Source organism: Aythya fuligula, chromosome 21, assembly GCF_009819795.1.
Source record: "Aythya fuligula isolate bAytFul2 chromosome 21, bAytFul2.pri, whole genome shotgun sequence".
Classification (NCBI taxonomy): Eukaryota; Metazoa; Chordata; class Aves; order Anseriformes; family Anatidae; genus Aythya; species Aythya fuligula.
In genome coordinates, this window is record NC_045579.1 from 6,573,651 (window position 1) to 6,594,964 (window position 21,314).

A 21,314-nucleotide genomic window follows, 5' to 3' on the forward strand; every position below is an offset into this window, starting at 1 on the left:
TGGAGGGAGCCCCCCCACCCACCCCCACCCCCGGGGGGCCGGGGGCCCGGCCATGAGCTCCGCGGCGATCAAACGCGGGTCCCCCCCCCGCAGCTGGCTCAACCTGCGCCGGGCGACGCGTGAGTAACGGGGGGGGGAGGCACCGGGAACGGAGGGGGGGGGCGGTGTTACCGGGGGGGCGCCCCCAGCCCCGGCAGCGCGGTGGCCGCGATCGTGCCCCGGGAGCGTTTGGGTGGGGGGGGGGCGCCCGGCCCCGAGCTCCCGGATCGGGATCGGGGGAGCCGCGATCGTGCCCCCCCCGGGGATCCTCGGCCCCCCCGAGGCCGTCGAGCACCCCCGGTTCCGCTCACCGGGTCCGAGCCACAGCAGGTGGCGGAGCTGAACCCCGGCAGGATGGAAACGGGGGGGGGGGAGCTGGGGTTGGAGGGCTCGGCCCCCCGCCCGCTGCTCCCCCTGCACCCCGGGGTGGGCTCCGGTGAGCATCAGTCGGTACTGGGCCCGCTGCAGCTGGGCATGGCACTAGGGGACTGTCGGGACTCTGGAGTTTTCCATCATCCGTCCCCTCTCTTCTCCTCGCAGCATCGCTTCGAATACCTGCTAAATACCGCGCTGTCCCTCCCTGGTGTTCACGCTCTCAGCAGCCCGGTCTTTGCCTTGCTCCCCCCCCCCAAACCCTCAGCAGGTACAGGGGAGGCGCAGGCCCCCTTCTCGCCCAGGACGGGGGCACACCGTGGGTATCAGTCACGCTCCCCTTCCCCGCTACAAAAGCTCAAGTTTAGTTTCAGGAGTGACTTCATGTGAACCACCTGCTGTGTTTTGATGCAACAGTGCTGTAATCAATAGGAAATTGATGATTTGGCACTTAAAGTATCAGCATGCTAAATACAACAGAATCCATGCTATTTTTTTAATCTAACATACCAGCAATGATTTTCTTTAGTTCTGGCTACCTTTTCTGGCAAAGGGTGCCTGGAAACAGCAGAACTATGCTGAGCATGTGGTACGCGAAGAAGACGGTGTTGATGATGATGAATTTTGGGGCTGGAATTGTCTTAGCCTGGCTGATCTTTCCGTGCAGGTTTTTTTTTTTCCTATTTTAGGGAGAGTTTTGTGCAGTGCAGGTCTCAGCGCCTGTCCTCCTTGCAAAGAAAAGGAGGAAAATGGGACTTGTCTCCTGGTCCGTGCATCTGTGCCTGCCTCGGTGTCAGCGGAGGCTGCCGCAGCCGGCAGCACCAGTGCTGGGGGAGAGCTTGCCAGGGAGGAAACAATGGTGTTTGAACTCGTTCCTCGGGACTGGTGGGTAGAGTCATTGCAATGTTGATGAAGTTCTGCTCTGGGGATTTAACTGGGCGGCACTTCGTGTTGGTGCTGGCAGGATCCGGCCCTGCCGGCCCTTCCCCAAGCAGCGTGGGTCAGGCCCCCAGCCCCAGGCCGGCTCCGTGGGCACGTCCCCTCTGTGGGAGCAGGCGTTGCTTCAGGGCTCTCCCTTCACCCCCGCAGTCCCCAGAGAGGTTTTCCAGGCTCCTGGTGCAGCAGACTCTTGCTGCTCTGCGTGCTTCCCCCGGGAAGAAGCGGTGGGCTCTGTCCCCCCCAGTCCCACTCAGCAGGCCAAGCACAAAGCTGCTGCGAGGCCGCGGCCCTGCTGGTGGCGGTGGCTCTGCAGACATGGCCAGGGGCTAGAGAAATTCAGCAGCAACCCTCGCCTGTTACTTGGCTGTGCTGCTTTTACCGTCTGTGCCCGGGGCAGTCCCGGCGACACGGGGTGTGCAGCAGCCAGGAAGGCGAGCAGGAATGGCCAGGATGGGTGCTCGGGGCTGGCATCTATCCCTCGTCCCCCTAGGGCACCGCCAGGGCTGGGCTCACACCGGCCGTGTTCCCTGAGCCCGTTTCTCGTGTTGAGGTCCCCTCCTTTGGGCTCAGCGTCACAAACCCGGTGGTGCAGCTGGTCCTGGCCCAATGTGTGCCCCCGGTGGCTGCGGCCCGGCAAGGAGGTGATCAGGCACAAAGTGCTCCTGTGCTGGCCCACAGCTCCTCTCAGTCCTGCTCACTGCAGTTTTGTTCAGCTGCTGCTGCCCTTCCTGCACAGGTATTTTCCATAAACCTTTGTAGGGCTGAATTTATATCCCAAGCTGACAGCGGCTAAACCAACCAAGAGAGGACTTAAAAGCAAAAAAAAAAAAAAATTCACAACCTGCATGGATGGGTTTAATTGATGAGGATTTGGCCTCTTTGGAGGCCAAGTCCACATATGGAAAATGCATTTTGATGTAGACAGACCTACAATAGCAGGCCTGGGGCAAGAGGCCAGGAGGGAAGCTCACTGCAAGGGCAGAGCTGCACACCCCAGTGTCCCACAGAGGGGCCGGGGACTGTCCCAGTTTGGTCGGGAAGGGGCTGGGGGGCTCGCCCGGGTTTGGCCCCAGCCCCTTCTCCTCCTCACCACCTGCTGGTGCCCCAGCAGGGGAGCTGAGCACCACCACCAGCACCACGGCTCCTGCTGGGGGCGCGGGGGGAAAGGTGCCGTCTGCGCACGCTGCCTGTGGGAGGCTTTAAGCCCAGCGCTTTCCTACTCGCTCAGATTTAGGGGAAAAATTCCATTGTGTGAGCCAGGGGAAAGCTGGAACAAAGCTCAGCCACGATCTTCAGACTTGAATCACAACCAGGTGTCTGAGCGGGAGCGGTGCCGGCAGCTGTGCGGGCTCAGCAGCGCCTGCTCACGGCACCGTCCTCGCCGTGCCCGCCCCGGCGCTGCTGCCGTCGGCTCCCCGTGAGCCGTGCTGCTCTTCGGGTGATGCCCGGTGTGGCCGAGGTGGCTCTTTCCCGGCCAGCGGGGCCCCGTCGAGCCGCGGCGCTCGCCCCCCGCTTCCCGCAGCATTCCTCCCCCCAGCCCTCCGACGGCACAGCTACCGAACAGCCCCGCTCTTCATGCCGATTATTTTAATCACAAGCGTGTCTTGTCTCCTCAGCCGAATTTCTTTCATAGACGGCGGAAAGTGAAATTTGTGCAATGTCTGTAGGAGGCTGAAGAAAGGGCCTTTGTGCGCCCCGTGCGCGGGGCATTGGGCAGCCTCCAGCAGCACCCTCCGCCACCCCAGAGCTCCCAGCTCACGGGATGAATGCTCCGCTTGTCCGGAGACCGGGACCTGCTCTTAAAGCCGGAGCCGGGCCCCCCCGGCTAGTCCCACCGGTGGCCCCGGCGGGGCAGGCGCCGTGGGCACGGCTCCGTGGGGCCGGCCGAGCCAGCCCCCCCCGGGCACCCGGCAGCGAGGGCAGCAGCGCCGGCCACCCCGGCCCCCGGGCCGCGGCCCCAGGATGTTCCTGTACTGGAAGAAGCGGGGTGCGTACGAGCTGGGGGCTCTGCCCCCCGCGCTGGCAGGACTGGAGTACGGGGCGGTGGAGCGCTTCTCCTGGAGCTCCAGCCTGGACATCACAGAGGAGCTGGCGGGTAGGTCGCAGGGGCTGGAGGCGTGCGTGGCTGCGGCGATGGGCTTGGTGAAAACCCTCCAAGCCCTGCAGAAAGGGAGAGGAGACGGTGTGTGCAGGGGATGGCAGCGGGAACGGGGATGCTGCGGGTGCAGCTGGGGAGCGCCGGGCGAGCTGCCCCTGCACCTGCATGTGGCTGCACCGCTTCCTCCTGGTGCAAATACATCTGAAACTGTGAGTGGCTGGTGTGTGCGGTGACCGCCCTGCCTTGCTTGCCTGCCCTGACCGTCAGCAGGAGTCACCGGGAGAGCTGGGCGCGATGAACCAGCAGGAGCTGGGGAGAGGAGCTGGTGGTGGCAGGATTCCTTCCCTTTCCCTGGGAGTGCCCGTGGGGACCCAGGCACCCTCCTGCTCCTGCCAGATCCCGGGGGCTCCCTCTATATGCACGTATCAACGAGCTCCTCTATGGCACGCCTAAGGGCCTGCTATGTGCCTGAGCTCCTGCTGCTGCGGTCCGTGTTTGGATAAAGCCGTGCGTGCTTTAGCCGTGCCGTGGGCAGCGTGTCCCCGCGGGGGGACAGCCGGGGGCTGCCCGTGGGCAGGTTGCTGCGGCTGCGTCCCGGCACTGCGGGCTGCTGTGCCCGTCCTCACGATCTCCGGGAGTTTGGAAAACTTCCCCTCGCTGGCATGAAAGAATTTCTTATTTGTTTCCGTTATTATTCCTGATAGGTCAAGTGAGATGATAATGGTGGCGGGGCGGCGTGAGGAGGGGCTGGAGCAGCCCAGCGGGTGCTGCGGGGCGGCCGCGGGGACAGAGCGCCCATTGTGCTCCCGCGGCGCGGGGCCGGCGCGTGGGCAGCGGGGCCCCACGGCAGCCGCGGGGCTCCCGGCCTCTCCCACGAGCACCGGGTAACACCGTGGGGGTGCCCCTGGGAAGGTTGAACGCGGCCCTCGCCCTGCTGGGTGCTGTGCCCCGTGGGGACCCGGTGCCTGCGTGCGCCCCAGCACCTCGCGGGCTCCCCGGAGCCACTGCGACAGGTCCTGAGAGCGGAGCCAGGGGAAGCTGCAGCCTCGTGGGTCTCGGCACAGGGCGGCCGCCGGCTCCCCCGCCCCGGCAGGGCAGAAGGCAGCAGCTTTTCCACAGACTAAACCTAACCCGGCCTTGGCCGCGAGCCCGTCCCGCTGGGGCTGGGGCAGAAGCTGTTTTTGTTGGCAGGAGGGATGCGGAGGGATCGGCTGTGGGGAGCGGCGGGGAAGCCCCAGATGAGCTCCTAGGGCCGGGGCTGCTGTGCCCTGCCTGTGCCAAGCCCTGCCACGGCTCCGTGCGTGGGAGCCCCCGGCACAGTCCCCGTCCCCGTTCCCAGCTCCCTGCAGGAGGGCGCTGGCTTCGGGGCCTGGTGCCCGCCGGTCTGCCGTGAGCCGCCCGGAGTCTGTTATTTTTAAACTATTAGATGCGACGTATAACAAAAGCCTTCAAAATAGGATTTGTCCCAAAGGCCGATTTAACTGTTAGGGCTTAAAGCAGCTCATAAGCCCCTTTGGGGGCCGGCGAGCGGCGGATTTAGCGCTCCCAGCGCTGCCCTCGCAGCCGTGGCCCGTGCCTGGCGTGGGAAGCGGGTGCAGGACGATGTCCCGCGCCCCGGCCGGGGCCGTGCTGCTGGGGCCAGCCGCACCCCCGGCACCTCGGGGTCCGGTCTGTGCTGCGGCTGCTGCCCGTCAGGAAATAAATCTCCATATTAGGGCAGGTTTGGGGCTTTGGGCCCGTTCCTGAGTTTGCAGCAGTGGGAGTTTGGGGAGAGCAGCGTGCGTCATCGCTGGCAGCGCCTGGCGCCAATGTCCCCATCCCAGGGGCAGCTCCTGGCTGCCCTCTCCTGCCACGGAGCCGTCCCAGGCCAGCCTGGCCCCGTGTTTCGGGGTGCTGTGCACCGCTTCTGTGGGTGCCCAGAGCAGCAGCCCCACGCTTTGGGGCCAGAGTCAGTGGGTCCTGACACTGCTGGGGCAGCGCAGGGTGCTCCCTGCCCTTCAGCAGGCGCAGTGCTGGGGTTTGGGCACAGGGTTACAGGGGTTAGGGCAGCCAGGGCGTTACCAGAGGCTGCTGCTGCTCACCAGCTCAGGAGATGGTTTGTCCCCAGCTGGGCTGTTAACTTCCACTCTCTGCCCTGTGCCCAGAAGGCAGGCACTCACTGTCAGGGCCCCATCCTCCTGTACGGGTTATGGGGCAGGAGCAGCCTCAGCTGAGCCCCAGCACCTTGCTGAGTTACAGGAGCCGTGTGTGCAGAGTGCAGGGGCAGCAGCACCCCCACAGCGGGACGGGGTGGGCACGGGGCTGTGGGTGCAGGTCCCTGTGGTGCCCCCGGTGCTAACCCTGCCTCTCACCCACAGACGAGCGGTGCCCGGCGGACGAGAAGGGGCTGCACTGCCAGCACCCCGACTGCGCCGACAGGAGGAGGGCGGCCAAGGTAGGTCCCGAGCCGGGCAGTGCCGCTTGCCTTCCTCGGCTCTGTGGGCAAGCGGGGGCAGTGGGCACATAAGATTTGGTGCACACGGCTGTGCCCCGCTCCTTTTGGCATTGCCAGGGCAGGCGCAGGCTCCTGCGGTCTCGCCCTGGCTCCCCGGTGCCGGCAGAACCGGTCGGTGGAGCCGGCTGGCCGGCAGCCACGGGGTGCCGAGCAGCCCGCGCTGTGCCGGAGCCTTGAGGCCAGCCCCCGGCCGTCCCGTGCTGCCGGGAGCTGTTGCATGGGGCCGTGCTGCCCCCCCTGCCCTGCGCAAGCCCCTTCCCCTGCGTGCTGGTGGCGTGGGGCCGTGGGAATCGCAGCAGCAGCGCCAGCTCGCCAGCCCTCATGGGAGAGCCCCAGGGAGCGCCGTGCCTGCACCCTGCTGCTCCTGCTCCACCGCTGGCCCCGGTGCAGGAAAAAAGCCCCGGGCGGCTGCTGGGAGCTGGCAGGGAAGGGCAGTGGCTCCTGGCAGCTTTGTGCCCTGCGTGGCCACCCGTGGCGAGAGCGCCGGCCCCTGCTGGGCATGCGTCTCTGCGGTGTCACGGTCCTGCTGCCCCTGGGCACCCGCAGGCTCGTGCACAGCGGGGATTTAACTGCACAGCGGCAGCTTCCCCGTTTCCCCACCTGGTGTAATTTAGGCTAATCTAATTGAGCCCGTCTGTCCTGTTCCTGGTGGGAGCGCACCGCTCGGCAAGCCGGCACAGGCAGCGTGGACGTGCCCGGGAGGGAGGGATCCTCTGCTCAGCTCACGGCTGCCTACTGGGACTCTGCATCAGCGCTGCGGGGAGCGGGTGCGGCGCCGAGCCCCCTGAGGAGCAGCAGCACTTGTGCCCTTTGTGCCCGCGTCCATTTGGCCGAGCAGCAGCGGAGGTGCAGAGGGGATGGGACTGCCCCGGGCTGCGCAGGGCCCCGGGAGTTAAGCAGTGCCCGCGGCTGGAAGTGCCCCATGCCACCTCTCCTAATCTTGTTGATCGCTAATGTAAAGCCGGGGTGGATTTAGGGCCCCTTATCTCTGGCTGCTCGACCTGCTGGCTCGGTCCGGGGCTGTCCTCGCTGCTGGTGCCGCAGCGGCCGTGCCGGCTCCCGGTGAGTGCCTGGGTTCGGTGGGTTGGGGGCCGTGGCTGTGGGGAGGGGGCGCGGTGCTCGGGCCCTTCCCCACCGGCACGGTGCGATGCTCGTGGCCTCGGCTGGAAGGGCACCACAGGGAAATTCCTGCGGCAACAAGAGCGACGGCTGTTCGGTCCTGCAGCCCTGGCAGCACCATCGAGGGCTTTTATTCTGAGCAGATGAGCGGGGCTACTCTGCTTACTGACATCAGGCGCTGGCTTTTGAGAGCACTGGGGAGGAAATAACGCCGCGGTGACCTTTCAGGCAGTGAGTTTCAGACGGGTTTTGCTCACCAGCTCCTTCAGAGCATGGCTGATCAGGGGCAGCCCCGTGCCGGCAGCCCCTCCAGCATCCCGAGCCCTGCTCCCACGGGAACGTGGGCACATCGAGGGCACCGGGAGCCGGGCTGGTGTCCCCTGCTGCATGACCCCCATGTGGCATTAGGGGGGGGGCACCCCAGCACCACCTTGGCCCCCTGCGGCCGGTGCCAGGCGAGGGGTGCGCAGCGCCGGGCACGGGGCTCGCGGTGGTCAGCAGGCGTGTCGTGGCCGTGTTTGCACGGGTGGAGCTGCTGGGTAAACACTCGGGCAGGGACACACGTGGCGCTGGGCTGCGGCCGCTCGCCAGCAGAGCTGGGAGGGAGCCGCCCGGACAGCCCTGCCGCCGGCACCGGGCACCCCCGAGGGACAGCGGCACGGGAGGTAGCGTGGGGTGGGGGTCCCAGGCTGGGCGCTGAGCTTGGGTGTTGGGGGCCGGGATGTGTGGGGCTGTGCTCGGGGTGTGGACGTCTGGGCTCGGGCTCTTGGGGCCCTGGGGCTGTCCCTGGGTGGGTGTGCCTGGAGCTGGGGGGTCAGGGCAGAGAAAAACACCCAAACCTGGGGGTCTCCTGGCTGCCTCCGGCTGCCCGAGAGGTGCCGGGGGGGGCCCAGCAGGCTTGGGGCTGGTGCTCGCTCAATCCTGGCCACACGGGATCTCCTGTGCGGGGCTCTGCGGGATGTGCAGAGGGAGAGCAGAGGGGCAACGCGGGGCTGGGGCACGAGGCCGGCACGTCCCAGGGGCCGGGCCGCATTGGCGGGTGCCACGGCGGAGGCTGCCGGGCGGTGGGTGTCGAGCAGGGGCAGGTGGCCCCGGCGGGGAGCGCGCGGGTGTGGGGAGCGCGTCAGCACTGACCTCAGCAGCGCCGGGAGGAAGGAGGGCAGGAAGCGGGGGCGGCTGGAGGTGCTCCGGCGCTTCCTCCGCCGCGCAGGCAGGGCCCGCGCCTCCCGGGATGCTGCCTTGTGCCTGCCTCTGCCGCGGGGCCCCCGCCGGCGGGGAGCAGGGACGTGCCCCCGGCACGGGTTTGCGGCCACCGGCAGCGCCGCGGCCTCTGGTGCGGGGCCAGCCGGAGCCCCCAGCGAGGGGTCACGGGCCGTGCACCGCCTTCGGGGCTGGCCAGGGGTTTAAAAATAAATGCCTGTGAATGCCCGGCTGAGGCTGAGGCCGCGTGCACAATCGGAGGAAATGCATCGGCTTGCAAGCATTGTTTTGCTGCAGACACTTGCTTCCTTCGTCCTGCCGTGGGGACACTGATCCTACAAACACAAAGGGGCTCTGGAGCGGCCCCACAGCCTCTCCGGGAGCCTGGCAGGGCCCTGGCGCGCCCTCAACCCAACCAGGGGCACCGGCAGCGTGCGGTGGCTCTGGGGAGGCTCGGGGACACGAGGCGCAGGTGGCTGTCCCCCGGTCCCCTCCCTGTCACCATGGCCAGGCGTTGTGCAGCCTCCCTGCCACAGCCCCGTGGCTCTCGGGGGTCCCCACACGGTGCAGCAGAGCTGGGCTGGGGGCTCCGTGCTGCGAGGCAGCACCAGCAGCCTCGTGGCTGTCCCCTGCTCTCCCTGCTGTCCCCATCCCTTGCCTTAATGCTGCCCCTGAGCCACGAGAGGCTCTGAGCAGAGCAGAGCTCAGCCTGGGGTGGGGGTCCTGCTGCCCGGCCCCCCTGCCCAGCCCAGGGCTGTGCCCCGCAGGTATGCCACCACGCCGAGTGCCAGCAGCTGAACCACAGCAGCCCCCTCAGCCTGTGTGAGGTCTGCGACGGCCGCCTCCACGGCACCATGCACTTCGATGGGCACATCCGCTTCGATTTGCCCCCGCAAGGTGAGCCGGGCTGGACGCGGCCCCAGACCCCTCGGTGGGACCCATGCGGGGCTGGCGGACCCCGCGTGGGGCTGTGGGGTCGCGGCACAGCTCAGCCCCACGCCCATGCGCAGGCTCCATCCTGGCCCGCAACGTGTCCACCCGCTCGTGCCCCCCGCGCACCAGCCCTGCCTCCGACGTGGAGGAAGATGATGAGGGATCAGCGGACGGCAGGGGGTGAGCCGTGGCCGAGCCCCTGCTCGGGGCAGCTCGGGGCAGGGTGGGTGCCCCTGTGGTGCCCGGACCCTGCTTGTCCCCAGCCTGTGGGGCACCCCGGTCACCCTGCCCGCGCTGTGCCCGCAGGGACAGGAGGAGCTCGGCGCTGAAGCTGCCCAAGAAGAAGGCTCGGCGCAGACACACGGATGTAAGGCACCATCCCGCTCCCCGTGCGCTCAGGGGCTGTGCTGCGGCCCCATTTGGGAGCCCAGCACTGGGCCCTTGGTGAGCAGCTCATCCCCTGCAGGACCCCAGCAAGGAGTGCTTCACCCTGAAGTTCGACCTGAACGTCGACATCGAGGCGGAGATCGTGCCGGCCATGAAGAAGAAGTCCCTGGGGTGAGTCCACCCCCACCACCCGGGTACGGCCCTGCTGCAGGAGCCCCATGGGACCCACGGGGCTGGTGTCCCCGCAGGGAGGTGCTGCTGCCGGTCTTTGAGAGGAAGGCGATCGAGCAGAGCAAGGTGGACATCTACCTGGACCAGTCCAACACGCCGCTCTCCCTCCACTTCGAGGCGTACCGCTTCGGGGGGCACTACCTGCGGGTGAAAGGTGAGGAGGGGGCTGCAGGGGGCCAGGCCCTTGCACCACGGGGCTGGGGGCTCTGACGGCTCTGCGCTTCCACAGCCAAGCCCGGGGACGAGCTGAAGGTGGAGCAGGCGGCGCGCGATGCCCGGTCGGCCAGCCTGCCCATCCTGCGTCCCGCCGGCACCGCCGCGCTCTTCGGGACGGCGCTGGAGCTGGGGCCGGGCCGCCGGGAGGGTGCTGAGGTCCTGGTGAGTACCGGTGGTGGCCCTGGGGGGCTTGGGGATGGGGTTTCCCATAGCCCTTCGTGCCCCCACGTGTCCGGTCTCATGTATGGCCTCGTGACCCCCCCCGGAGCCCCGTGCTCAGCTCCCAGCCGTGCTGAGCCAGCAGTGCCGTGCTGTGCCACACCGCAGCGCCTGCGCCAGGCGTGGCAGCTCAGCTGGTGGCCCCGCGGCCGTGCCACGTACGGGCTGGTACCAGGGCAAAGCAAACGGGCAGCTCCACGCCCCAGGGCCCCGCGGGGAGGCCCTGAGCTTCCACGCCGACCCCAGGGCTTGCCCTGGCTGCGGTCCCAGCTGGGACGTGGCCGCCGTCCCTCCTCGCCATGGCGCCTGGCAGCTGCTGTGTGCAGCCTCGGTCCTGCCCCATGGACCCTGGCCCCAGATAAGGCGTGGGGCCGGGCTCAGCACCACTCCCCGTGGGCACAGGTGCCACCTTCACAGGGCCACGCAGCTCCCGCTCCTGGGGGATGTGGCCCCGGGGCACCCAGCAGGGGAATTGTGGCTGTCACCCCCGTGCCAGAGGCTCCTGAAGGCAGCGCCCTGGCTGTGTGGCCGGGGCTGGTGGCTGCCCGCATCCAGCACTACAATGCCTGGCAGCGGGACCAGCGCTCCCCAGCTGGGGCAAGGGGGGGGCCGGTGGGCGCGGGGCTGCCCCCACGGTGGTGTCAGCCCCAGCCAGGCCCCCGAGGGCAGGCAGGAGCCGAGCTGAGCCAGGGCAGCAGGGCTGGTGTGACCCGGGATGCTGGGGAGCAGCACGGCACGGTGAGCTGCGGGGCCACGCGTGGAGCACAGTGGGGTAGGTCCCCCAGGGCTCACCTGGGCACACGGCAATGCCTGTCCCTGCCTGGGGGCTGTGGGGCTCCCTGTGCCACCCGCTGCCCTCCTGGGGGGGACGTGGCAGGGAGCAGGGATGTGCCGAGTCCCGTGGGCAGGCGGGGAGCCGCAGCCCGGCCGCCCTTTGTGCCGGGGGGCAAGGAGAGGGCAGCGGCCACGTCCCCGCGTGGCCTTGGCGCAGGGATGCGGGGATGTGTGAGCGGGGCTGCGCCGTGGTGCCCGGCCAGGCGGGCGCTGCCTGGCTGGGACCCAGCTCCTGCGACGGGCTGGGGGTCTTTGATCTTTGCCAGCGAATTGTTTGGGTCTGTTTAGCTTATCTGGCGAGGAGGGAAATTAGGTTTTCTGTGCTGGCCCCACCTCCTTTTGTTCGGAGGAGCCCGGCCAGAGCCTGCCCGACTTCACAGTTCAAGTTCAGAGCAGCACGCCTGGGCGGGCGGCGCGGGGCTCGGGGCGCTCGGCCCCCACGGGATGCGCTGAGCCGCGGCGCCCCGCTCTGCTGGGGCCAGGAGCGGCCGTGGGGGCCCTCGGGCAGCCGGGATGCAGGTACGCAGGTCAGTGCGGGCGCCGGCAGAGCGGGCTGGTGGCCCACGGAGGGCACAGCTCTGCGCGCCACGGCACGGCACGGGTGGGGGGACCCGGGGGCTGGAGCTTGCCGTGGGCACGGCGCTGTCTGCACGCAAGGCTGGCCTCGCTGCTGGGCTGCGTTGTGCTGGGGTCTCTGCCCCGCCGCCATCCCCACCCCGGGCCCGTCCCAGTGGCACGGCCGCAGGCAGGCGAGGAGGAGAGCAGGGCCAGGACGCGGCCCCCTGGGGATGGCCCCGCGTCGTGGAGACGCCCTGGGGACACCGCTGGCTGTCCCCACACAGGCTCCGGGCAGGAGGAGGAAGAACATGACGGAGTTCCTGGGGGACGCCAGCATCCCTGGCCCCGAGCTGTCCCCGCACGGCAGCGGCTCCCTGCCCACCAATGGCACCGACACCTGGAAGAACCGTGCTGCCAGCCGCTTCAGCGGCTTCTTCAGCTCCGGCGCTGGCACCGGCCCCTTCGGGCGGGTAGGTGGATATGTGGGGAGGGGGCGTGGGGGCGGTGAGGCTGCAGCCCCACTGGGGCGGTGGGACGAGGTCATCTGTGGTCATGGCCCAGCTCCGTGGGCAGCGCGGGGAGGGCAGTGCCTCGTCCCCTCCGCCCCTGGCGCATCGGCTCCATGCTTCCTGGGCAGGAAGTGGATAAGATGGAGCAGCTGGAGAGCAAGCTGCACACCTACAGCAGCTTCGGGCTGCCCAAGCTGCCCCCGCAGCTCCGCTTCGACCAAGACTCCTGGGAGGAGGACGGGGATGACAGCAGCCTGGCGCTGGAGGACAGCTGGCAGCAAATCATCGAGGGCACGGAGGTAGGGCCGGGGGGTGCCGGGGGTGGCCACGGCGTCCCCGCTCCCCGTCTGGCACGGCACTAACGCTCAGCCCCGCAGGCCCTGACGCGCCGGCAGTGCCACCAGCAGGAAGCCATCTGGGAGCTGCTGCACACCGAGGCCACCTACATCCGCAAGCTCAAAGTCATCACCGACGTGAGTGCCCCTGCCGCCCGCCGGGGACGCCCGGCCACGGGTGCCCTGTGCCGCAGCGGCTCGCCCCCAACGGGGTTCCTGCTCTGTCCCCACAGCTCTTCCTCTGCTGCCTGCTGAACCTGCAGGAGTCGGGGCTGCTGTGCGAGGTGAGCGGTGCCGCGGCGGGACGGGGATGTGCAGGGTCTGGGAACGGCACGGTATCGCTGCGGGTGGTCTTGGGGGAGCAGCACGTGGCAAGGGGTGCATGGGGTTGGGACCCAGACCCGTGGTGCCAGGCCTTGTGCAGCTCCCCACCTACCCCGCAGGTGGATGCGGAGCGACTCTTCGGCAACATCAGGGAGATCATTCAGCTGCACCGCAGCCTGTGGAGCAGCGTCATGGCCCCGGTGCTGGACAAGGCCCGCCGGACCAAGGCACTGCTCGACCCCGTGGACTTCCTCAAGGGCTTCAAGGCGGTGAGCGGGGAGCCCGTGCCGTGCCGGGGGGCTGCACCGTGCCGTGCCGTGCCCGGCGGTGACACCTCTGTGCTGCCCGCAGTTCGGCTCACTCTTCAAACCCTACATCCAGTACTGCATGGAGGAGGAGGGCTGCATGGAGTACATGCGAACGCTGCTGCGGGACAGCGAGCTCTTCCGCGCCTACGTGACGGTAAGGGGGGAGCAGCGCGGGGTGGAGGGCCGGGGCCGGGGCCAGGGCTGACACCTGCACGCCGCAGTGGGCCGAGAAGCACAAGCAGTGCAGCCGCCTGAAGCTCAGCGACATGCTGGTGAAGCCACACCAGCGCCTCACCAAGTACCCGCTGCTCCTCAAGTCCGTGCTGAAGAAGACGGACGACCCGCGCACCCGTGACGCCATCCTCACCATGGTACGGGGCACGGCGTGGGGATTTGGGCAAGTGGGCTCGGAGCGGGGCAGCCCCCAGCCCCCTCACGCCTGCTGCCCACGCTGCAGATTGGCTCCGTGGAGCACTTCATCAACCACGTCAACTCACGGATGCGGCAGCGTCAGGAGCAGCAGCGCCTGGCTGCCATCCTCGGCCGCATCGATGCCTACGAGGTGGTGGAGGGCAGCACGGATGAGGTGGACAAGGTAGGCTGGGAGTGCCTGGGCTGCTGTCTCGTGCCCCCCGGGCTGTGCCCTGCTCCTTGCTGATGCCAGCGGCTCCCCGCAGCTACTGAAGGAGTTCCTGCGGCTGGACCTGACGGCCCCCATGCCTGGCACCTCCCCGGATGACACCCGGCAGCTCCTCCTTGAGGGCAGCCTGAAGATGCGGGAAGGTAAAGACAGCAAGGTGAGGACCACGGGGGGACGGGGAGCTCGCCCCCCGTGCGCTGGCCAGCACCCACCGTCTTGCTCTTGCCCCCAGATGGATGTCTACTGCTTCCTCTTCACCGACCTCTTCCTCATCACCAAGCCTGTCAAGAAGGCTGAGCGCACCAAGGTGGTCCGGCAGCCCTTGCTGGTGGACAAGGTCGTGTGTCGGGAGCTGAAGGACCCAGGTGAGCAGCCCTGGTGGGGACGGGGCACTGGGGCAGCTGGCCCCCAGCCCAGTTTGGTGCCAGGAGCCCTGGCCAGCCCCACGGTGCAGCTCACGGCCCCCCCTGCCCGCAGGCTCCTTCCTCCTCATCTACCTGAATGAATTTGGGAGCGCTGTGGCCGCCTACACCTTCCAGGCCAGTGGGCAGTCGCTGTGCCGCAGCTGGGTCGAGGCACTGCACAACGCGCAGGTGAGGGGTGCCGAGGGTGAGGGGGGCGCGGGGGTCCCGTGCCTGCTGCCCCCTGACACCTCCCCTTCCCCAGAACCTGCTGCAGCGGCTACGGCTGCAGGAGCTGCAGCGTGGGCAGTGCCAGCGCCTGCAGGAAGAGGAAGAGGAGGAGGAGGAGGAGGAAGATGGCGAGAGCAGCACCTCGGCCGCCAGCTCGCCCACTGTCCTGCGCCGCAGCAGCACCAGCCTGGACTCCCAGCGGTGGTACGGAGTGGGACGGGGGCTCTGCATTCCCCCCGGGCACAGCGCCGCCCCCTCCTCACCTTCCCCAATTTTGCAGCCCCTCGGACGGCTCCACTGAGACCATGGTGATGGATGGTGGTGACGAGCTCTCCTCCCCGGACTCGGACGTGGGGCCGTTCGGCTCACCGTCAGACAGCACCTCCGTGAGCACCGGCACCTCCGTGAGCACCGGCACCTCCGGCAGCACCTTGACGAGGGAGCTGCCCACGGACACCCTGCCCCTGCCCCAGGGCCCGGCCTCCCAGCCCGGCAGCTGCCGCTCGGCATCCATCGACAGCGCTTACGGCACGCTCTCGCCCGCCTCGCCGCGGGACTTCGCGCGGCAGCAGGATGTGGTGGCCGAGGAGGAGCGGGATATCCCAGCCCCGCGGCCGCCCTCGCCCCGGCTGCGCCGCCGGACGCCCGTGCAGCTCCTGCCCTGCAAGGCCCAGGTGCTCAAATCCAAGTCGGAGGCCAGCCTCCTGCAGCTGCTGGCCGGCCCCCCGGCCCCGCTCAGCCAGAGCCGGAGCCTCTCCGACCTCTGTGCGGCTCCCCCCAGCCCCCCGCTCCCCCAGCGGACTGGATGTGCCCCGGGGCACCCGGCCGCCCCCAGCGCCGACAGCAGCAGCGGTGACTCCACGTCTGAGCTCTCGGAGCCGGAGGAACACGCGGAGACCCCAGGGCCCGCCCCGGGCCAGCCCAGCCGTGCCCCGCAGCCCACCGCCCGCCGCACCCTCTCGGACCCGCCGTCGGCACAGCACCGCAAGCTGACGCTGGCCCAGCTCTACCGGATCCGGACCACCTTGCTCCTCAACTCCACGCTGACGGCCTCGTACGTGCAGCCCCTTCCCCTCCGCTCGCCGTGCGCCCCGGCCCCGTGCTAACGGTGCTTCTCCCTCTCTGTGCCTTGCAGGGAGGTCTGAGAGCTGCCAGGGCGGTGAGGATGAGGACGGACGCGCGGCCGCTCCGAGGAGCTCCTCCTGCTTCTAACCATAGCGTAACGCCAGGGCCGGGTAGAGCGAGTGCCCGCCAGCTTGTGCCGGGATGTCACGCGAGCATGTGTGGGGACATGGAGCGGCCCCCTCTGGGAGGACACGTCCCGGGCAGGGCGGCACCGGGCTGCCCATTTCTACGGCCGTGTAGGGCCGGACACCACGCACGGCTCAGGCTGAGCCCTCGCCCACGGAGCACCGGGGCCGGGCGGTGGGGCAGAGCAGGGCTGCGCCCAGGAAGGCTGCGGGCTGGGGCGGCTCCGTGCGGGGAGGAGGGATCGCGATGTTGGCAGCGGTGAGCGGAGAAGGTGCGGGAGGGCCGTGGCGGGGGCGGCACGGAGCCGCCGGCGCGCGGGGCGGGAGGCCGGGGGTGGTGGCAGGAGGGGACGGAGCGGGGCTGGGGCAGGCGGTGGCCACAGGGTCTGGTCGGGGCAGTTTGGAAGGAGGCAGCGGCTGTGGGTGGCCAAAAGCAGTGTGAGGAGCGAGGAGCCTCGGTGGCACGGGCTGAGGTGGCGGAGGCCGAGTGCTGGGTGCTGTCCCGTGCCAGGCTGTGGTCCGTGGCCCCGTGGGGAGTCGCTGCCCACAGACATGGCCCACGCCGGAGCAGGGCACCCTCATGGAGCGTGTATTTATTCAGCTTCGGGCTGTCCCCGCAGCAGCACTGCCTGCTGGGGCAGGGAGGTGACAGTGGCTGTGCCGTGGGCACACACTGGCCAAGGCCCTCGTGCTGGCTGCAGCGCGGTCCTGGTGGGTGGGGGCCGGGCCATGGCCACCCCTCCTGCCATTGCGGTCCGGCCGAGCAATAAACCTAGCTGTGTGCACGCTTGTGCCTGCCTCGCCTCTCCTTCGGGGCACCCGGGGCAGCCCCCAGGGCGCTGTGGAGATGGGGGGGGGACAGGTGTGGGGCACAGCCTGGGGCGGACACCTCGGTGAGGCTCATGGAGGCAGCTCCAGCCTCGTCACCCAGGGTGTGGGTTAGGGACTGGTGGCATCAGCTCTGCCTGGCAAAGCTGGGAGTCCCGTGCATCCCCCCCGGCCCGTGGTGGGGCCGTGCCAGCGGTTGGGGGGGGGGGGGGGGGAATGGGAGGGGCGCGGCGGGCGGGCGCAGGTCCCTCCTGCGCGGCACTCCCGTCATGTGGTTTTGCACCCTCTGGACTCATTTCCAAAAAAGCATTTCCTCCTGCTGCGACGGAGTGTAAAAGCCTGCCTGGGGAGGGCTGGCACTCATTCACCACGCGTCGCGCGGCGGCGATGGGGCGCCGGGGCACCCTGCCCTCGCGCTGAGCCTCCCCGGCGCTGGGGACCCTGCGCTCCGCTGCGCCCACCGCCGCCGCCACCCGGCATGACCCAGCCACATCGACTTCAAGGATGAAGCGCCACTGCCCAGGGGCAGCTTCGGTGAGTGTGGTGGGGCTGGGGTCACCGCACCGGGCTGGGAGTGGCCCTGGTGTGACCAGGCTGTGGCTGTGGGTGGCATGGCCACAGCAGGCAAGGTCACGGGGACAGTGGGCACGGCACAGCCCCGGGGACTGTGGGCACAGCGTGGTGATGGGAACCACGGGTATGGCACAGCCACGGGACTGCAGATGTGGCCACGGGGATGGCAGACACAGCCCGGTCACAGGGACTGTGGCACAGCTCAGCCTTGGGGACTGCAGCCGTAGCCACCGCGATGATGGGCGTGATGTGGCTGTGGGCCTGCGGGCAGGGCACAGCCCCGGGACCAGCGACAGGCTGCGCCGCGAGCCCGCGGGCACCCAGCGGGGATGCCGGCTGCGACCCTGCACTTGGTGATAGCCGTGACACCAGGGTGGCCGACAGAACTTGGTGGCTGGGTGCTCCTGTGCCCACACAGCCTGCAGCCGGAGCCGCGTTACGGGTAGGGGTGGCGCTTGCGCGGCACAGGAAGCGGTGGCCCCGCAGGGTAACCGGCAGCAGGCGGCGGCGGTGCGGGCAGCTCCCTTCCCGTGGGGCACCCCCTGCCCGGCGCTGCGGCCCCTGCCCCAGGGGTGCCCAGGAAGGGGCAGTGCCCTCGTGTGCCGTGCCGGCAGGGCCCTGCTGCTCGTGCCTCGGTGGGGCCGTGGCGCTGACTCAGACGTGCCGCCGGCTGCCAGGCCAGCTCGTTGCCGTGCGGCCGCCCGGATCTGATCGCGGCGCTATGCAAATGGGGCAGCCCGTGCACGGTTTCCAGTCCACCAGTGGCGGTTTAATAGAAAATGATTCAGTCCCTGTAATCGGGGCGATCTCGGCTGGGAAATCCAGTCCCTGGTGTGGAATCCCCTGGCTGGCCGCCCGCCGCGGCTGGGCACGCAGTGCCTGCCCCACGGACCCCACCCCCTGCCCACCGCGCTGCCGGCAGCGGAGCCGGTGCGGACACCCCCTGCGCGGCCCACGCGGGGGCTCCCCTGTGTGCAGCACCCAGCACCCCAGAAGGGGCGGCGGGGGAGTGGTGACCTAGTTTGGGACGCACGTACAAAGCACGATAGCATCGGGGGAGAGCATGAGCTGGGCATGGTTTCCTCTCAGGGAGGAAATCGCCTCATCTGTGAGGAAGATAAAGCAGAGGAAAGTAAAGGGAGGCAGCATTAACCCTCACGCGCCCAGCCCCTGCACGCAGCGTGGGGCTGAGTCCTGGCCTGGGCTGGCTGAAGGCGTCCCCGGCTGGGTGCCCGTGGGCAGCAGCACCGGGTCTGCCCGCGCACCGGCCGCCCTCCTCCCCATCCAGGGTGGCCCCCGTGCCCCCACAGCGTGTGCCCTGCAGCCCAGGCAGGAAGCCGCTTACTCAGGTACCGAGGGGAAAGCACGGCACGGGGGCTGCCGCGGGGCATTCCCAGCCCTGTGCCCTACACCCGCGCAGCCCTGGGGCACGGGGCCACCTCCCCGGCCGTCCTGCCCTGCTGCCGGTGCGGGGCCTGCCAGGGGCAGCAGCACCCACCCGCCTCGCGCTGCGCTTGGCTCGGGCTCGGGTGGTCAAACCTCGGTGCCAGTCCCTGCAGCGTGGCTGGAGGCACGGTAAGCACGACAGCCCGGCACGGCTGCACGGCTCCCCGGGGCGCCCACCCCGTGCCCGGGTGCCGGCTGCCTGCAGCCCTGCCCATTCCCTGCCTGCAGGTTGTCCTGGCAGCGCTGTGGCTGCTGGCAAGCGGGTCGCTGCCCCTGGGCTGCCAGGACTGCGCGGCGTCACGGGGGCAGCAGGGCCCAGCGCGGCTGCTCGCCCGTCCACGGAGGCTCGCAGCAAAGCACCCCTGTCCCCCCGGGATGAACTGGGTCGATGCGGTTCATCGGTGCTGTCCCCAGTGTCCAGCAGGTGAGAGATGCGCAGCGGGCACGGCACGGTACGCCAGGCGTCGTGGCATGGCTCTGCCGGGGCGTGCGGTAGTGGCCGTGCTACTTGTCACCCTGCTGCCTGCACAGGGACGTACCTGAAGACCCCCTGCTCGATTCATCTCAATGACAGCCGCTGTGACGCCTGTTCTGACGGCACCTACCTCTCCCAGCCCAACACCCGCAGCGAGTGCCACGTTTGCTACGAGTGCGACCACCACGGTGAGCTGGCAGTGCCCCGCGCCGCGCTGTGCCGTGCCGTGCCGTGCCACCCTGCTCACCCCCACACCCGCAGCTTTCCAGACCGTGCTGACCAACTGCTCGGCCACCAGCAACGTCGTCTGCGGCTGCGAGCCTGGCCACTTCCGCAGCTGCCTGAACCAGCACTGCAGCGAATTCACCTGCATCAAGTGCCAGCTCTGCCCGGGGAGGCAGATCCAGCGGCCCTGTGAGTGCTGTCACCCAGTCCTCGGGGTGCCACCCTGTGGGCCCACCGCAGTCCTGACGTGTGCCCTCTCCCCAGGCTCAGACACGCAGGACACGCTGTGCGGCAGCTGCAAGCCCAACTTCTACGCCAAGGGCAGCGAGTGCCGGCCGTGCCAAACGTAAGCAGCTCCCCGGGAGGGGTTGCGTGGCCGGTGGTGCGGCGCGGTGCCCACGCTCCCTCTCCTTGCAGGAACACCCAGGAGCCGTGCGGCGAGGAGTGCCAGCAGGCGTGCGGAGGCAGCGCCCGAGGTGCGTGGGGCGGCGGGGCTGGGGGTGCCAGGGCAGCGGGGTGGGCACGGCTCTGTGGGACACCGCGTTGCTCCCTTGCAGGCTCGGGGCTGCAGTACCTCCTGCTGGCCCTGACTGTGCCCCTCTTCATGGGCGCCTTCGTCATCTACAAGAGGAGGTGGCTCCAGCACAGGGCCCTGGCGGGCAGCCCCCTCCTCACCGTCCCACCCCAGGGCTGCCCCAGCCCCACGGCCCGCACGTTCTCCCCCACCCAGGAGGCTGTAGCGATGGAGACAACGCCGTGCCAGGTCAGTGCCTGTGGCAGGGTGGCTGCGGGGGGGTTACCAGCCATGGCAGGTCGGTCCTCATCGGACCGGGTCGTGTCCCCCTAAACAGGTCTGTGATCACGGCCCCAGCACGGTGAGGAAGAGCCCCGAGTCCTGGGCCTTGAACAAGTGCCCCAGCAGAGCAGCACCGCTGGATGGTGGCGTGGAGCCCTCAGCGCCCCAGGAGCCCGGCACCGCGCGGGGCCCCGACTCGCGCCCCCGCAGCCCCCAGCGCTGCGCCCTGCTGCAGGGCAGCCAGCTCTACGCCGTCATCAACGCGGTGCCGGTGCGGCGCTGGAAGGAGTTCATGCGGGTGCTGGAGCTGCGGGACACGGAGATCGAGCTGGTGGAGATGGAGGTGTCCCACTTCCGCGACCAGCAGTACGAGATGCTGAAGCGCTGGTGCCAGCAGACCAGTGCCACACTCGACCGCATCTTCGCCGCCCTGGAGCACATGGAGCTGGCAGGCTGTGCCGAGGCGCTGCGCCAGAGCCTGTCGGTGGGACCCTGACCCCACGGCCCCAGCCTGGCAAGGCAGCACCACCGGCTGCCCCAGGGCCCCCTCCTGGGCTGCATTGTGACCCCGTGGGCCCAGGGACAGACGCGTCCCAGAAAAGCAGGGTCCCTACGGGACCACCCTGCCCCGGTGCCGTGGGGTGCCGTACCCCTAAGTATTGTTACTTAAGCCATGTAGACATTTTATGTCAGTTATCCAGACTGTGGGCTCAAAGCTGCAGGAGCAGGACGGAGCTCCCCTCCCCTCCCCAACCACCCCAGCCCCCCTATTTATGTCCTCCTGCCCCGGGGGCTGCGTTGGACACTGCCCCCGGCTCGCAGGCTGCCCGGCCGGGCTCCTGGGCGCGTGCCGCTCGCGGGACGAGCGGGTGCCGAGCCCGCTGCCAACCCATGGGATAGTTCTCAAGTCCGCCTGGCAGGTACACTCAGGTGGGCCTGCCCCCACCCCAATAAAGTGGCATGTTCTCCATCCCCTGGCACCTGGCCCTTTTTCCTGGGGCTGCTGCTGGCCTCTCAGCACCGCAACGGGGGGGCTCCAGGTGCCTGGGGCACTGCGGGTGCTGGCACCACGGGCGGCACAGCGCAGCCCCACGGGAGGAGGGCAGCAGGGACCAGGCGGTGAGGGCAGCCCCAGGAAAGCGCGGGGCACTGCTGGAGGGGATTTAACGTTTTAATCGCCGAAACGCGGAGGGTCCGGGGCAGACGTTGAGCTGCAAGTCTCCCTCTGGCGGCTCCGGAGCTGGGAGGGGAAGGAGCGGAGCCGGCAGCCCAAGGGAGCTGCAGCAGCCGCCTGGGCAGCCTGGCTGCCCGGGGCCACGGAGCTCGCTCTGCGA

The 21,314-nt window shown here is 69.1% G+C and overlaps 2 protein-coding genes across 3 annotated transcripts; both read left to right on the forward strand.

Moving 5' to 3' along the window:
• Nucleotides 1–52: 52 nt before the first annotated feature.
• On the forward strand, nucleotides 53–15,919 carry PLEKHG5 (pleckstrin homology and RhoGEF domain containing G5). 2 transcript variants are annotated; one of them, XM_032201416.1, is made up of 22 exons: nucleotides 53–119; nucleotides 5,806–5,882; nucleotides 9,029–9,158; nucleotides 9,272–9,374; nucleotides 9,501–9,561; nucleotides 9,661–9,752; nucleotides 9,830–9,966; nucleotides 10,042–10,190; nucleotides 11,924–12,109; nucleotides 12,277–12,447; nucleotides 12,526–12,621; nucleotides 12,717–12,767; nucleotides 12,927–13,076; nucleotides 13,159–13,269; nucleotides 13,337–13,486; nucleotides 13,573–13,710; nucleotides 13,793–13,912; nucleotides 13,988–14,120; nucleotides 14,233–14,348; nucleotides 14,422–14,591; nucleotides 14,668–15,441; nucleotides 15,523–15,919. In XM_032201416.1, the coding sequence occupies exons 1-22, from the start codon at nucleotides 53–55 to the stop codon at nucleotides 15,530–15,532; spliced, it is 3,192 nt and encodes a 1,063-aa protein (XP_032057307.1). In that variant the 3' UTR covers nucleotides 15,533–15,919. The 2 variants fall into 2 exon arrangements, with proteins under 2 accessions (XP_032057307.1, XP_032057305.1); XM_032201414.1 differs by lacking the exon at nucleotides 53–119 and adding an exon at nucleotides 3,325–3,445.
• Nucleotides 15,920–16,969: 1,050 nt separating this feature from the next.
• On the forward strand, nucleotides 16,970–20,476 carry TNFRSF25 (TNF receptor superfamily member 25). The gene is made up of 8 exons (XM_032201649.1): nucleotides 16,970–16,999; nucleotides 18,713–18,908; nucleotides 19,016–19,147; nucleotides 19,221–19,373; nucleotides 19,449–19,530; nucleotides 19,602–19,660; nucleotides 19,742–19,947; nucleotides 20,036–20,476. The coding sequence occupies exons 1-8, from the start codon at nucleotides 16,970–16,972 to the stop codon at nucleotides 20,474–20,476; spliced, it is 1,299 nt and encodes a 432-aa protein (XP_032057540.1).
• The last annotated feature ends 838 nt before the right edge of the window (nucleotides 20,477–21,314 follow it).

Excerpts from the sequence above, each read along its gene's own strand:
- PLEKHG5 (XM_032201416.1), top strand. The coding sequence starts at position 53 with ATGAGCTCCGCGGCGATCAAACGCGGGTCCCCCCCCCGCAGCTGGCTC. Across the intron at positions 9,967-10,041 it reads GCACTACCTGCGGGTGAAAG|CCAAGCCCGGGGACGAGCTG; the intron begins GTGAGGAGGGGG and ends GCGCTTCCACAG. Across the intron at positions 13,711-13,792 it reads GCACGGATGAGGTGGACAAG|CTACTGAAGGAGTTCCTGCG; the intron begins GTAGGCTGGGAG and ends GGCTCCCCGCAG.
- TNFRSF25 (XM_032201649.1), top strand. The coding sequence starts at position 16,970 with ATGAAGCGCCACTGCCCAGGGGCAGCTTCG. Across the intron at positions 19,148-19,220 it reads CTACGAGTGCGACCACCACG|CTTTCCAGACCGTGCTGACC; the intron begins GTGAGCTGGCAG and ends CCACACCCGCAG. Across the intron at positions 19,661-19,741 it reads GTGCGGAGGCAGCGCCCGAG|GCTCGGGGCTGCAGTACCTC; the intron begins GTGCGTGGGGCG and ends GCTCCCTTGCAG.